The sequence below is a fragment of the Rhineura floridana genome, chromosome 15 (genome assembly GCF_030035675.1).
Source record: "Rhineura floridana isolate rRhiFlo1 chromosome 15, rRhiFlo1.hap2, whole genome shotgun sequence".
Lineage (NCBI taxonomy): Eukaryota > Metazoa > Chordata > Lepidosauria > Squamata > Rhineuridae > Rhineura > Rhineura floridana.
The window spans coordinates 22,495,034-22,511,745 of record NC_084494.1 but is presented as its reverse complement, the minus strand read 5'-3'; the positions used below and the strand labels follow the sequence as shown (position 1 = coordinate 22,511,745).

General features: G+C 45.6%; 1 protein-coding gene across 1 annotated transcript in view; it reads right to left on the bottom strand.

Annotated features, from left to right (window-relative positions):
• HIVEP3 (HIVEP zinc finger 3) overlaps positions 1–16,467 on the bottom strand; it is a 68,011-nt gene extending 51,544 nt beyond the window's left edge. The window contains exons 1-3 of the mRNA XM_061597261.1: positions 16,362–16,467; positions 10,836–15,917; positions 8,897–9,042 (exon numbers count right to left, since the gene is read on the bottom strand). Of these exons, the coding sequence (XP_061453245.1) occupies positions 8,897–9,042; positions 10,836–15,914 (5,225 nt within the window). The 5' untranslated portion in view covers positions 15,915–15,917; positions 16,362–16,467. The remainder of the gene's footprint in view (positions 1–8,896; positions 9,043–10,835; positions 15,918–16,361) is intronic.
• Between the last annotated feature and the right edge of the window lie 245 nt (positions 16,468–16,712).

Sequence of the window (16,712 nt, the reverse complement as noted above, 5' to 3'; positions counted from 1 at the left end):
CAGGAAAGGCTGCTGGTGTGCATGTGTTATTTGGAGCCCAGAAATGGCAGGTATGGACAAGGTTAAGCACCTCTCCCCAGCTCTTTCTCTGCTCAAAATCCTCACCTGAAGCCATTTGTTTTCTTTTTTAAATGGCCGTGGGGGGAGGGGAGGCTCCATTTGCATTTGAGGCTAGCCCCTCAGACCTTTACCAGAAAAAAATGTACCTATCCAACAACACATGAGAAAATATCTTGGTGTATCACTCCCCTCCAGTCCCTGACGAAGTTTGCTACTGTTACTAATCTTTGGGTTGTAGTCAACTAAATCTACTCAGAGTAGAACCACTGTTAGTCAGGTCCATTAATTTCAATGGGTCTACTTTGAGTAGGACTAGGATTGAATACAACTCATAGAGTTGGAAGGGTCTTTAAAGGTCATCTAGTCCAACCCTTTGCGTAACACACCATTCAGGATGAAACAACAGCACCCTTAACAGAAGGCCATGTAACTTCTGCTTTAACACCTCCAGCGAAGCAGAGCTCGCCCCCTCCGAAACCACTGCAGGATGTTCCTTACAAAAAGAGCATTCTCACATTGTGTTGACAGAATTAGCAGCTGTTGGCTCATTCTCCCCATCTCAAAGTGATGGTAAAAGGACGACATAAATTAGTACAGAAACAGCTCTTTCACAAAAGGACCCTCTGTCAATTACGGTTCTCTCAGTTTCTCATTTTTCCAATCTGAAGTTCTCAGCATTTCTGCAGCAATTTGTTTTTTTGTTTAATCCTCGTGAAAATTCTCCAGCATTTTAGTGCAAATTTCACCTAATATACACCTTTTTGTAGGCACTTTTGACTAATGTACACATTTTTGCAAGCCATTTCTCATCATATAATGCATTTCTGTGTTATTTCCACTCATATATTCATTTTTAGGCACACTTTCCCCTAACATATGCACTTTTGTAAACATTGATTGGCAGACTGCATTGCAAAACTCAAATAAGTGAGAATTTCAAAGGACGGCTATGTTTTGGTTCTCATATTGTTTGGAAAGTGTGAATTTGATCGATTTAGCTTGAAATGCAAACTGAATTAAATTTCTCACCCATCCCTACTGTGGAAGTCTTATTACTGCAGACACTTGGCTTCCATTAAATAGGCTCAGAATTAGGTATCATCTATCAAGTCTGCACATCTAGAATGGTAAAGACAGGCTGGAAAATCTCAGGCATACCTATATTCTAAATGGAGAATTTTCAACTTACAGTTCAGAAAGTATCTGTTTTTGTAAATCACGTTGATTTCACTTTTCTGAAAAAAGCTGCTGCTACTACTACCACTACTACATATAATAATAATGTCCCCACCTGGCATCCTCCAATTTTTTTTGGTCTATAACTGCAACCACCATTGCTCACCATTTGCCATACTGGCTGGGGCTGATCAAAGTTGTAGTCCAAAACATCTGGAGGGCACCACATTGGCTACCCTTGGTGTATAGGATGACAGGCTTAATTCATGAACTTTGGGCCAAGTATTGCACCTGTAAGTTCCCTCCTGACCTTCTCTACTCCCTTTTCTTGTGCACTGTAACAAAAGGCTTCCAGTGTCTGTTAAATCACATTTCCCAGGACATCTGCACTGGAAAACTGGTTTACTCTTGCACTGCAAACCAGAATATGAGACCGCATTTGTACACCAAGATTAAATCACAGTTTCCCATTCAGGTGTAATAGGAAACCAAGGTTTAACAAACTCTGGAATTTTGTGTGACAGTGAGAGGGAGGAGAGAGAATAGCATGCAAGCACCACACTCATTCTCAGTCTATTAGATTAAATCATTGCTTCCTGATTGAGCTGTAATCAGAAACTGAGATTTAACAAACTCTGGAAATTTTGCATCTCAGTGAATGGAAGGAGAGAGGAAAGCATGCGGACACCACACTCATTTTCAGTCTGTTAGATTAAATGACAGTTTCCCGGTTCAGATGTAATGGGAAACCAAGGTTTAACAAACTCTGGAATTTTTTCATTTAACTGAGAGATAGAAGTGGGAGAGCACGTGGGTAAAATAGCCATTATTAGATTGATTATTATTATCTATATAATAGGCATTATTAGATTGAGATTGCGACATCTGAACTGGACCCTTGCCATCGACTCAAAAATATATTGCCATTGTAGGACACATGCACTCACAGTCCTAGCTTACATTTATCTTCTGTTTGTGCCACACTATTTTTTTAATAGTAGAGAACATCTATTTAAAGCACAGGGGTTTATTTTGAAAAAAATACATACAATAGGATCAAATTAGGTAAAAACCCATGAATCCTGGAGATAGCTAACATTCTGCATCGTGCTCTATAGATTTGTACTGTCTGCCTGCTTAAGTCAAGGGCAACCAAAATATTTTAGGGAGGGGGAAATTCATACCATAACAGGCTGTCCTAATTTTAGGTAGCCCACTCCAAGTTCTGCTATTTTTATTAGGAACAAAAAGTCCCATCTAATCCATTTTAAGAAAGAGAAGAAAGCTTAATAGTTTAGGTCAACCTATTGCTTTCATAGCTCAGCCGGTACTTACGAAATAAACGTATCAGTGTGCCCTTTCTGATACAGCAACAAAAACAACACTGTGGACATCAACTTTTTAAAACAAATAAACAAACAAACCCCCAAATATCCTCAACTATCAGTTTTATAGCTATCTACTATCTCCCATTTAGACTGCACATTTAAGAAGAGCATATGGTTTCAAAAACTATACAAGCACATTGTCCTTAAAAGAGGGCTGGGAAAGTGCAGCACTGCACCCCCGCCCTCAGATGTTGGACTAGAACTCACCCCAAAGCAGGCTGGCTGGGGCTGATGGGAGTTGGAGTTTAACAGCAGGGAGGGAGAGCTAAAGTTGAATGCAACTAATCCAGCTAGTAGCAAGTCACATAAGTGAGCTTGACTAGTAATTGATTTTTTTTATCGAGAAAATTTATAGACCGCTAACCACTGGCAAATATCACAGCGGTGTACAAAAATATTCAAAGTACAATAAATAAGACAGATTAAAAGAATTTTCCCAAAGAAGTCTGCTATGGCCCACGAGTCAATTCATCCTTCTGGGAAAGCCTATAGAAACAGGAGAGTTTTTAGCATCCAACAAAATGTATATAACGTCAGAGCCTATCTGATTTCAGAGGGCAGTGTGCTCCACAAGCCTGGTATTATTTCACTGAAGGACCTAGTCTGAGAAGAGATGTGAAGCCCCTCCCCGCAAAAAAGGAATTTTTTGGGGGGGATGGGAATTTCCCCCTATTTCCCATTTTTTCCCCTTGGGCCTTCATATCTCTAAGTCCAAGTTGGCATTAAATGAATCTACAGAGCGTGTGGCACCACAAGGAGGGCCCTCTGAGCTGATCACAGAGTAATAACTTGCAGCAATTCATGTCAAGATCTAAGCCCAAAAAACAGCATTACACAGTTTCCTGGAGTCCTTAGGAAGATAGGAAGCTACCTTCCTATCTTGCCTGAGTTAGAACATTGGTCCATCTAGCTCAGCACTGTCTACACTGACTGGAAGCAGCTCTCCAGGATTTTAAACAGGGGTTTCTCCCAGCCTTGCTTGGAGAAGCCGGGAATTGAACCTGGGACCTTCTGCATGCAAACCAGATACTATATCACTGAATTATGGCCCTTCCCCTACTGCCCCTTCCATATCTCAGGGAACACATGCAGTTTTTGACTGGTTCTTATCCAAAAAGTAGATGGACAGGTGGTGGCTCTGATAAAGGTTCATCAGGTGGTAATAAAAATACCTCCTTCTTCACAGTGGTAAATGGTGTAAATGTGTGTTAGAGATGTGCAAAAACAGGCAATCATGAATTGCTAGTGTGATTACAGCTCTGTACAGAAGTCGCTGAGAATCAGAGCCTGTTGTTCTTTTTCCTCCCATGACTTTAAGTCCAGCTTATGCCTGCAACACACCCACACCTTGAAGATCCATTTGACAGGCGTAGAAATCAAATGATGATGCAATAATCCAAACTGCCCCTCCTCTCATGCTTCAAGCAGGCCATCTCTCTTTTTAGAAAACATCTTTAAAATGTGAAGATTCATTCACTGGAACCTCCATTCAGTGCCTTAAAAACAAAAAAATAGCACACACACACACACACACACAGAATCAACTTTTTCAAAGTAGAAAAACTGATCTGGGAAGGGCATATGAAAGTGACCATGAAACATTACAAGGATCAGCCAATCAGCACTCAACATGAAGGGCTTTTGCTGTGAATACTCTTAGTACTGAAGAGGAGACTGGTAGCCCTGTACAGATGCCCCCCTCCTTAATGTGGTCAGTGAATGCATGGAGGGAAGGTGTGGAATGATGTCTACTGGCCCCGCTCCCAGCATCAGCACATCCCCAATGCCTGCATGTTTGACAGAATGTTAGAACACATGGAGGGACATGTTCTGAGGATGGCAAGGATATCTATACAAAACAGAGAGGGTGCACTTTCCAGCAGGTTAAATGATACATTTACGATTGACTGCAGGCAGCCTTCATAAAACACTGTGTAAAAAGCACACAAACCAAAGTGGGGAACCTGAGGCCCTCCAGATGTTGTTGGACGACACTTCCATCAATCCCTGACCGCTGACCATGCTGGTAAGGCTTGATGGGAGGCCAACAATATCTGGAAGACCAGAGGTTCCCTGCCCGCAATGTAAACACACCCTTAATAAAAATCCAGACCTTACAGAGGAGGGCTGAAGACAACACTCCAAAAAGATTATCTTGCAACAGACAGAACTGGCTTACTGCATGTAAGAAGGCAGTGAAGTCTCTCTTAAGGCACCACAATACTTTTGTCACAAATTCAGCTGAAAAGCAGCCCATATTCTCCTCTGTATCTCTCTTGCTTGAGCATCGATAAAACATGTATAATTTCACCTGGCATGTGGGAGGAGAAACTCCACCCCGTGGTGACATTTGTATCCAGGTGGGAGGGGAATGCTATTTTCTCTAGGTCTTAAGAATGTAAGAAGAGCTGGCTGGATCAGGCCAAAGGGCCATAGAGTCCAACATCCTGATCTCACAGTGTCCAACCAGATGCCTATGGGAAGCCTGCAAGCTGGACCTGATCGGATTATTTGCCCCTCTCGCCCAGTATTGCCCACATCAGGGATGAGGAACCATGGGTCCTCGAGATGTTGCTGGACTCCATCTCCCATTAGCCCCAGCCAGCACAGCCAATGGTCAAGGATGATGAGAGCTGGAGTCTAGCAACATCTGGAAGGCCACAGGGTTCCTCATCCCTGGCCTGTTCTGGCTGGCAGGGGCTCTCAGGTAGACATCTGACCCATCACCTACTAGGGATGGAAGGATCTGTCAGTTTCGTTTCTCTCAGTTTCTATTTTTTTCAATAATAAATTTAGTTCTGTAGCAATTTGCTAAAAATTTCTAAACAAAATCCTCATGAAAATGCTTCATCGCTTTAGTGTGAAAGCACATTTTTGTATGCAGTTTTAACTCATCTGGGCAAGCAATCTCCTAATACAATGCATTTTATATTATTTTCATTCATATATTCATCTTTATGTGCACTTTCCCCTAATTTATGCATTTTTGTAAACACTGTTCGGTTGGAGAACTATATCGCAAAATTCAGATAAGTGCAAATTTCAAAGGATGACTATGTTTCAGTTCTCATATTGTTTTGGAAAATGCAAATTTGATAGATTCGGCTTTAAATGCAAACTGAATTAAATTTTTTTCAAATCCCTAGCTGCTACTTGATCCTGGAAAATCAGAAATGTCTGTTAAACCTGAGACCTTTTGCCTACAAACCATGAGCTCTATCACTGAGTTATGAACCCTCTCCCAGTTCTCACTAACAAATGTTGCACATGGAATGAAAGAGACCTTGGTGTTTGGAGTGAGGAGGGATTTACCTTGCAATTATTTTAAATTTTTCTGCAACTATAAGAGCACTTTCTGTGAGAGCTGTCAACCATGAGTCATTGTTTGATGCATGCAATATAAACTGTTTTTGCATGATGGAATGCCTTCATTTAGATAAGAAATTCATAATATTTGGAAGGAGGACCAGGTCAGAGATTGTAAATGGTTTCCAGGGAGACAAAAATAAAATCAAAAGCACGAAAGGGAAACTCAAGCAATGCCTTGTCCAGTAAAACTTTTTAAAAAACTATTGTCACACAGAATGACACCAGCATTGTGCAGCAATGTTCTGATATTTTCCCCTAACCGCATTTGGAATACAACATTAAGGCTGCAACCCTGCCTTCATGCATTCAAGCATAACTCCTATTGGAATCAATGCCATTCTGTATACATGTCAGTGTTCAAGCCACTTGCTTGTTTGCTGCACCATTAATGTACTTCAATACCTGAAGATAAATATATGAAATTAGTGACAGGCGCAAGAGTATATTTAGAACAGAGATGAGCTGAAACTGGACCGCAAGTTTGGAATTCTTGATCACAGAGAACCCATAGGACATCGACTTCTCCCACCCCTCAGTTTTCACCTCACTTCACTACATTAAATCAGGAGTAGTCAACATGGCACCTTCCAGATGTTGCTGGAGTCCAGCTCCCATTAGCCCCAGCTGGTGTTGCCAATGGATTCACATGGGGCTGTGGGAGCTGTAATCCACATGACAAATGTAAGGTCATGATTCAACCAGATTGAACCAGGAGAGTCTACTTCAGAATCTAAACTCAGGAGATTCCTCAGGAACATAGGAAGCTGCCTTACACTGAATCAGACCCATTCGTCCATCTAGCTCAGTGTCGTCTACACTGACTGTCAGCAGTTCTCCAGGGTTTCAGATAGGGAGTCTATCCCAGCCCTACCTGAAGATATCAGAGATTGAACCTGGGGTCTTCTGCATACAAGGCAGATGTTGTGCCAGCCACAGCCCCTTGCTCAGTGCAAGCTATTGCAGCTGAGAGTATCACATCAGAGCTCCACATGCGGAACTCATCAGTGTTTCAGGTCACAACATTTGCAAGCTTGTTTTCCAAACAATACATTCTTCACCTGTTACTCCACCAAAACAAGTTACTACTTTTGTTACACATTTGCAGCATACCGGGGTAGTGTTTAATCAGGTAATTCAAGTAAGAGAACATCCTTTCCTATCCTAATCAAAAGATGTTTAATCAACGAATGAAAGTGCTTAACACTGCACTGGTAACACACACACACACACACACAGACGGCTGAACTGTTGTTCAGCTATTCCAAGCCTTTGGGGGCTAGCTCAGGGATTGCACCGGGGTTTCTCCTAAAGGCTGAGCAGCTGCCTAAGGCATATCCCATTCAGCTGTCCCCAAGGACTCCATGCTTCTGATATTGCAGCAGCGTCCCCCAAGAACAGCCCTTAAAAAAAAAAATCAATGTGTGGAAAATTTCCAAATTCCTTGTTATCAAGGAGAAGTTTGGGTATTAAAACAAAAACCAGTATTTAGCTTAAAGCATGCATGTCCCCCTTTACCTTTTGTGACAGCACCCTTAAACCAATGTTTGAGAAGAGTCCTCCTGGATCAAACCAAAGGCTCGTCTTGTTCAACATCTGGTTTCCTGCTGTGGCCAACCAGCTGCCTCTGGGAAGCCCACAAGCAAAACCTCTCTTGCTGTTGTTTCTCAGGAATTGGTATTCAGAGACATGCTCCCTTTGATCCAGAGTCTGCACGTAGATATTGTGGCAAGTGGCCACTGACAGCCGTATCCTCTGTTAATGTATCTAACTCCGTTTTAAAGCCATTCAAGTTAGGGGTCGTCACCATATCTTGTGGGAACGGATTCCATAGTGTTAACTATTCACTGTGAAAATAAGTGCATCCTTTTGGCTACAGGTGGATCTTGATTTGGCTAAAATTGAAGGGAGCCAGGAGATGAGCTTGAGGACTTCTTTAAGGGCACCCATACTTTTGATTCCACACTCCCATAGCTCGGGCACCAATAAGAGGCCCTTGATCATTCAGACCAAATGAACACAAAGTATTGTGTGATTATGGTAGGGGTGTGGAACTTGTGGCCCTCCAGACGTTGTCAGACATCATTTCCCATCATCCTTGGCCACTGGTTAAGCTGGCTGGGGCTGATGGGAGTTGTAGTCCAGCAACTCCAGGAGGGCCACAGGTTCTCCACCCTCATGATTATGGCAACAGGCAAAACAGGATAAACTTTGGTGTAGTTACGAGTTAAATATTAACACCACAAGTCAGGGAATCAAACAGATGCTCGGAAACAACTGAACTGCACACACGCAAATAGGCAAAAAATCCTCAGAAGTTTGATAGGGGGGTGGGGAGAGGGGGAGGACTTTATGCACAAATCTGGCTAACAGATGTGTGATAGCATGCCCAATCTGGTGTAGATGTTTTGCACAAGTCTGTGAGAAAGCTCAGTCACTACAGGTGCAGTTGGCAATGTTCTACCCTTGCGCTATCTGGACTGAGACACAAATGTGAACAAATGCAATCTACCTCTCTTAACGTTAGAGAGTATTGTCCTCCTAACTTCCAATGTGGTACTTAAAATGAATTCAATCCAAACCAAAAGCCCTGGGGAAAGCTGGCTTGGAGAATGTACCTTCACAACATAGTTCTCTAAAATTTCTGTAAGCAAAGCCTTGAATGAAAGATACCTGCCTGCTATTTAACTCTCTTGAAACTTGGCACTTATTCAGCTGGCGTACAGATCACTAAAAAGTCAAGGGAATTTAAGGGTGATGGACAGAAGAGAAAACAATGGAAGGCCAGGCCTGATTGACTTCCTACTGACTTCAATACGGCATCTTTTCCTGACAAGCTGCTTTTAAAAAGGACAGCTTTCCATTGACAGACACAATGGGAAATGGAGTGCAAAAGAAATACTCACCCTCCTTCAAAGATCTTGATCCTGGCGGGCTCCCCTCGTTTGGATATGGGAATGTCGTCTTCCGGTTTTCCTTTCTTCTCCTCTTCCTTATCAGGTCTCATTTCATCCTTTTGACCTTCATTAGGAAGGAGCGAAGGCAGATGAACCTACCTCCCCAAAAGATCAAAGTAATTGTTTTATTATTCTTCAAAAAGGGTTGTTAAATGAAGACAGACACCTTGGACAAGGCTCATTTGGAGAGTGAAAAAGCCAGCAGCCACATGTGGCATGGGCTTCTATATTTATTAAGCCTGATGTGGAAGGCTCTCATTTTATACCTGGTACTAGAGGTCCAAGCTGCTGGGGGGGAAAAAACTAGAATTACTTAATGGGGTAGTGCAATCATTTTCAATTCACATAAAAGGAAACTGGAGAACATAAAAAGAACCTGCTGGGTCAGGCCAATGGCTCATCAAGTCCAGCATCCTGTTCTTATAGCGGCCAACCAGTTGCCCATGGGAACCTGCAAGTAGGACCTGAGTGTAAAGATATGACAGGTACCTACTATCTGCACTTTCCTGGAAATGCATGCAGACATTTTTGTTCCGACACTCTTTCCCAGCTAGATGAATAGGTCTCTGCCTTGGGTGTCTACTTTGTAATGTTTTAAAATTTATCTGCTGCTGTTTTCTGGGTGTTTGAAGCTGTTTTTCTTGTATTTTGGACATTGCCTTGAGACAATGTCTCAAGATGGATTAATGCCACACAATGAGAGAGCTTTCCTTCTCCTTAATATGGAATACTTGTATGGCTATTTCTTGGAACTATGAAGCACAGAAGCTTGCCTGTTGCTAAGATAAATGTTACCATTTTTATTGCTTGGTATGATAATGGGCATGAGCCCCAGTCTAGCAATGCTCTTAGAAGGAGTTTCCATGCACAGATTCTCTTGCTGAGTTGGAAATAGTGCAGACTGGACATGCATCAGCTCTGCAATGAACATTCAGGTACTAGGCATCCAGTGCACTTCCCATTCATACTCCATGGTATATATATTGGGCATTCGTTGCCATCCATGTGGCAAACCAAATGGGAAGATGCTTCATCAGTGCCTTGGGCTCCATCTGCGCTATACATTTAAAGCAGTATGCTACCACTTTAAACAGTCACGGCTTCTCCCAAAGAATCCTGGGAAATGTAGTTCATTAAGGGTGCTGAGAATTGTCAGGAGACCCCTATTCCCTTCACAGAACTACAATTCCCAGAGACCCCTTTTCCCTTCACAGAACTACAATTCCCAGAGTTACTATATGGAAGAGGGATTGATTGTTAAACATTCTGGGAACTGTAGCTCTATGAGGGGAATAGGGGTCTTCTAACAACTCTCAGAACTCTTAACAAGCTAAAGTTCCCAGGATTCTTTGAGGGAAGCCATGACTGTTTAAAGTGGTAGCATACTACTTCAAATTGATAGTGCAGATGGGGCCTTGGTCTGCTTTTGCATTGTTGTGTGGGACTATGCAATGGATCAGAGCAACTGTGTATGGGCAACTCAGTAGGGCAAATGTGTTTTTCTTTAAAGCAGGGGTGGAGAAATTGTGTCCCTCCAGATGTTGTTGGTTAATGCTCAGGGATTATGGGAATTGCAGTTCAGCAATATCTGGAAGGACCAGATATCCCTGCTTTGATGCTGCCAGCACGATGCCTACTAGATACTGTGGACTACAACTCCCACAGTTCCTCACCATTGGATATGTTGGCTAAAGCTAACCGTTGTAGTCCCAAACATGGGGAAGCCACTATGTTGGCTCCCCCTTGAGAGTGTCCCTTAAGAGAGAGAAACAATGTTCTCCAGCAAGACGATCCTTGTACAAACCACTTTCTTAAAAGCAGGGTAGCATCTACGTCAATTCTTACTCACAAAACAGGCAAGGACAAAAGGAAAAACAAATTTCCTTACCTCCGACATTTTGGGATTCCTGGAACTTGAGGGCACAGTCCTCCCTGTCTCTGGACGTGGAGCAGCAGCCATGGTGTAGGTTTCTTTGCTCACCTTTTGCTTGGAGCGCAGGAGTGAAAGGGCTGCTTTGGTGGAGACACCGGGGAGGTTGGGATTATACAAACTAATGCACCAGCTGGCATACACTGAGGACCGCCGGTCAACTTGCTGGATGTGATTTGGCTTTATGTAATTTAAATAGCACCAACTGACATTAGTCGTTGTATGGAGGTTGGGGAACTGAAGTACCTTCTTGACATCTGACCCATTGCAAGACTTCTTTGAACTTTGAGCAGCTTCAGATGGAAGGACTGAGCTTGGGGAGCTTGCCACAGGAGGCTCCATGGACTCTTTGGAATATTCCTTCTTCACCATCTGTGGAAGATCCTTGCTCCGTGACTGCTTGCCAGCTGGCTGCTTATATTCCTCTTGCCCCTCAAAGCTCGAGGCCTCAGGCTGCAACAAGGCTGGCCGTGAAGTACTCTGAGTTTCCTCTGACTCTGACTGTTCAGGTGATATGTCATGGGGTGTTTCTGCCTTGACTCCCCTTTGGTTGTGCTTTTCCCCTTCCTCTATTGCACTGGGTGTCGTCGCTACTTCCAGCTTCTCCTCCATTTCGGAGAATTCTTCTTCCTTCACTCTTTTTTGTTGCTGGGTTTCCATGTTGAGTTCCAAGCTCCCAGCTGGAGACAGCATCCGCTTGCTTCCTCCAACGGTTGATGGGCTCCCTTCGAGATCTAAGATGTTTTCAGATGGGGAGCCGAGGGGAATGTAACTTTTCTTTTCTGACAGCGATAATGGCAGTCTCAGGTATGGAGTCTGGAAGATGTTCTTCTGTTCTTCAGTGATCATCTGTGCCAAGTCCAGACCGATTCCATGAACGTTGGCGGTGCAGACTAAGGTACCCTTGGTCTGATACTCATCAAATTTGGGCAGGATGATAGAAGAAGCACTGCAGTGGGACTGAGTGACCAGGATCTGAGAAAGGGTTGTGTACATTGCGCTTCCATAGGATGGCATGTTAGTCTGAATGCGAACTGGGACAACAAGGGACACTACAGGCTCAGGACGTGCAGGTACCACCAACTGGGAGATGGAGATGGATGCAGAGGGGCTGCTAGGTCGAGTCAAAATATGCAGTCTGCTCTCAGAGCTATAATCTGTGGATGGAGAGAAGATGGAACTTCCAGTCGCTGGAGAGAGGCTGGATTTGAGTCGGGGCAAATGGTCGCCAATCTCACTTGGCAACTGGAGAGCAAGCTGGGACTGGAGGGGGAGGAAAAAGGCAGAAGGGAGCGGTGGGGAGCCTGGGTAGTGGACAGGGACTAGGGATGGGCTCTGTCTGAGCGCAACATCAGCTGGGTGTGGCAGCAGCGGAGGGGCAATGTGAATCTGACCTGGGTGCAACAAAGCATCTTGCAGTGGAATGGCTGTGTTCTCAAAGATGGAGTGAGGTATATGTGGGATGGAGTACTGAGCAGAGAAGATGTCAGTCATGGCCTGGGTGGAGAATATCTCTACAGACGGTCCCGACTGTGGCAACAGATGTTGGAATGGCAAGAGAGAGATCGGTGGGGTCATATACTGCTTTTCATGAAGCGTTAAATGCGGAGATGTGTGGTGGAACACCTGCAGAGCTTCAGTGTAGGGATGGATATACATGGGCTCAGGGCAGTCTTTTGGCTTGCCCTTGTCAGTTGGGTAGCCTCTGTGAGAAGAAGAGGAGGAGGAGGAGGGTGGTGGTGGTGGTGGTGGTGGTTGCTGGTGGGACAAACCTGCAGCAGAAGATTTGCTTGAAGACTGAAGCAGCTCTTCTGTCTCTGCCCCTCCTTTGGGACCAGAGTCTGGCTCGTGCTCCAGATGCCCGGCGAGAGACGCCTGCCTAACTAGGAAACATTTCCTCCTCTCCTGCGGTGCTGATGTTGTCGGAGGGCAGGAGAGGGAAGCAGAAGAGGACAATAAGCTCCCGTAGTCAAACGATTTGCTGCGGGTCTCTGACATTGCTGAGGAGGGAGAGACGTTGGGCGTCTGCTCGGAGGCGGATCTCCGCATTTCTCGGGAAGGGTGGTGAGGGGGGTGGTGGTGATGGCTCGGCACAGTTAGCGTATGCGGGCCAAGGCCAAGAGGTTTCGCATGGGGTTCAGAGGACTGGGAAGCAGCTTCCTCACGTTCAAATGATGTCGAGTGGCTGGAGGCATGGGAGATGCTGCTCTCCTGACTCGGGCTCCTGACTGACTCAAAACTAGACTCTCCAGAAGACTGAGCCATTTCAGCTAATCTCAACCTCTTCTTTTTGGGCGGCAGCTTCTCCGCAGGCAGCTGGGAAAGAGACTGGCTTCTCTGCGGCCACTGAAATTCCTCTGTCTTCTCCGGCTCTTTAGGGGGAGGCTCTGGCTCCATTTCTGGCCTGTCAGGCTCTTCGGTGACCAGGATCTCAGGGACTTGTATGTTGGGTTGCCGCACAAGCTTTGGCTGCAGGGAATGAGCCGGCCGGCTGTGCTGGGATGCCGGGTGAGACGCATACGGCAACAACAGCTTTTCCTCTCCTTCTAAGCCACTTGGCTGTTCTACAGAGTCAGACTTCTCAAAGGAGCTTGTGTGCTGGATGACAGAGATCTCCTTTGAGGTTGTTCTCCTCTCCTTGCCTTCTGTACCAAAAGATGGTTTTGCCATCCTAGGGTGAAAGCTGACACTAACGTCGGAAAGCAGCATGGATTTACTGGGATCTGCTGGTGACTTAATGGACTCGGAAGTTATATTCAAGGCCACGTCAGTGGATTTCAAGCTAGTAAAGTAAGTGGCTTGCCCAGCACTAGAAGAGGATGTTTCAGTCATCTCAAAAGCTGGGGGGTCCTCATCATCACCAAGGCTCTTTTCTTTGCGCCTTTTCCTCAGCGGTGTCAGTTCTAAGCTCGTTCCCAGCTTATAATGCATCATCTGTGGCCAAGGATCGGATTCTACAAAACCCTTCTCGGCTTCCGATGAAGCCTGAGAACTGGAAGAGTAGGGCTTAGAGATCTGGAGTTCCGAACAATAATACTTTTTGTGGGCTTCATAATTATCCCGTTTCTTGTATCGAGCACTGCAAATGTTACACTCGTACATGAATCCTTTTGCTTTGGCACCTCTCCTCGACTTTTTGGTGAGCTCACTGTCCTTGGTTTCTTGTTCCTCAAGAGGTTTGGAAGAGCTTTCTTTGCTTGCTGCACTGACTTCCTCTGAACCATACTCCACTCCCAATGGTAGCTCAATGGCAGGCTGCCGTTTTAGCATGCGTGGGTGGGAAGACACCTGACCACGGCTTGAGACCTCCGATTCTGTGATGTGGTCGTCAAAAGAATAACTACCTCGGAAGGTATGAGGGGAACTCACGGTGCACGCAGCTGAAGGCATAGAGTGGCTTCGAAGGAGAGGCACTGTCTCTGTGGCACTGTGGGAATGCTGGAGTGGTAGCAGTGATTGTTCAGGCTTCATTTTTTCAACATGGGGGATCAACGACTTTGACAAGTCAAGCTGGCTACCAGAGCCAGGTTTGATTTCTAATGGAAAGGGCTCTCTGTACACACCAGACTTTGGTGATTCAATGCTGCTGCGTCTAGACAAAGAACTTCTCCTAGGCTTGACACTATCTATCTCACTAGTATCAACAACAGCTTCATTAATGGTAATCAGTTTGGTGATATGTTCAATAACCTGCGTCCTGGGCACAGACAAAGGAACGGTGCTAAGTTTCTCTTCAGTTGACACCTGGGGAAATTCCTGGGTGGTGGCTGCCGCTAACATGGAAGTCCGCTGGCCAATCCGCCCGCATTTGCCAAAAATAATTTCGGCATAAGACTTGGCATTGGTGTTTGGTGGGCTGATTTGCTGCTCGGCGCTCTCTGACCTGGAGAAATAGCCCGACTCTGTGCTCCCTTTGCTGCCCGGGCTAAGGAAAGCCTGTTCCTCAATCACCTTCTTTCTTTCACTGAGTCGGAGAGCAAGCTTCTGTTTGATAGTATGCGTCTCCTCCGATTTATGACTCTGGGCATGCTCCGAGCCTGGCTCCACAAACTGGCTGCTGTCGTCAAGAGACTGAGAGAGGCTAGAATGAGAAAATGAAGAGCTCTCTTGGCTAGAGCCTTGACTCCCTGACCCGTACAACATGGTTTGCTTTTGCCTGGGCGACAGGTCTACCAAATGGCCGGGCGTGCTTCTTGCTGTCTCCTCCTCCGAGTCGGTGCTTTCTCCTTCAGTAGGCTCTTCAAATTCCTCTCCAGCCATCTTCTCCATTTCCAAGCTGGAAGGGTACAACTCGGTCCCGCTCCCCGAAGCCAGCCCAGCTTTGATTCGGTGAGCGTGAGACTTCCGGTGTTTATACAAATTGCTCTTGGTTTTGAAGGAAAAGCCACATGGGATACAGGGGTACGGGCGCTCCCCCGTGTGCGACCGGATGTGCTTCTGGAGGACGCTCGGCTTGGCACAAGGCCGGCTACAGTACTGGCAAATGTATTTACCGGGTTTCTGGGGTTTCTTTTCCTTTTTGTGTCCCTCTTCTGACGATTTTAGGGAAGCCTGTGAAGCACGAGGGATGTAGACCTTTGGAGCAGAGGGCATGTCCTCTTCGGGGACGATGGAAGGGTGGGATGGTATGAGCTGGCCATGGCCAGAGTGAAGCCCGGAGGATGGAAACGAACCAGAGGGACCTGCTCTAGCCGGGTCCACTAGATGCCATGCGGGCCCCTCAACGACGTGTTCCTGCTTCCGGGGAGGCATGAATGCTGGAGACAGAGGGTGCTGCTGAAGCTGGGAGATGTGGGGAGGGCGTCCAAAAGAGGAACGCTTGGGTTGAGCTTGTCCCGTCTTCTCCTGGGTCTCCTCCCTCAAAAAAAGCTGCTGCGATGCAACGTCCCGAAGGGGAGAGCCTTGCAAAGGAGCTGAGCTGCCCAGATAGGTAGCCGCGGATGAAACGCTGCTTTGGAAAGCCTCTGCTTTGACAAGCCTCTTTCTCGGCCCTTCCTCACCCTTCTTTGTGTTCTTCTGGCTAGGTTCAGGATCCATGACCTTAGAAAGGGAAAGGGAGGGGGTGTCAAAAGATTCTATTTTGGGAAGGTGTCGGCAGGCTTCATTTACAAGGAAGGAAGTCCTCCTCTGTTAGCTTGCCTGCATTTGCTACAGAGCTGCCAAAGGGGCTGGCAGAGAACGGGTGTTGATTCAAGATTTCAAAGTGTCACTAGTTGCTATTTGATTCAGAAAGATAGAGACAGGGTGGGGGGAGACAATCAAAAGGGGGGGGAAAGGTTGAGAGTCAACAGAGTTCACACTGGTAAAGTATGACAACCTACTTCAAAGCAGGAAAACTGTCCAAAACTTTTAGTCCAAATATTTTCCTTGTGAATTTTGTCAAGGCTTTACACCAGGCCATTTTTATCGCTGTTGACAGTGGCAAGCCTTCAAAGAGGAGAAGCAACCCACAACACTGTCTCTTGTTCTTTTGCTCATGCAAACCTTTGTAAACGTGAGGCTCCCAGGCTCATCTTGCAACCATCTTTCTCCTTGGCTTGGAAAAACAGCACTTGGTGGTACTCCCTGTTGGTGGTGTGGGTGGGTGCGCGCACATGCGCACCCTCATGCACGATTCTTTCCTTGTCTTCTTGTCCTTCCACTTTGCTGTTCAGAGACCTTGGAAAATGGACTGATCACATTTCTGTAACAACATCCATCAAAGAGAAAAAGAGAGAGAGACACACACCAACATTACTGCAGTTTGCATTCATCGTATTTTTAAGCAGTTCTATATTCAGATACCTTGAACCCTGCAAAAGCATTTGGAGGTGGGGTGGGGTGGGGGTGGGTAGG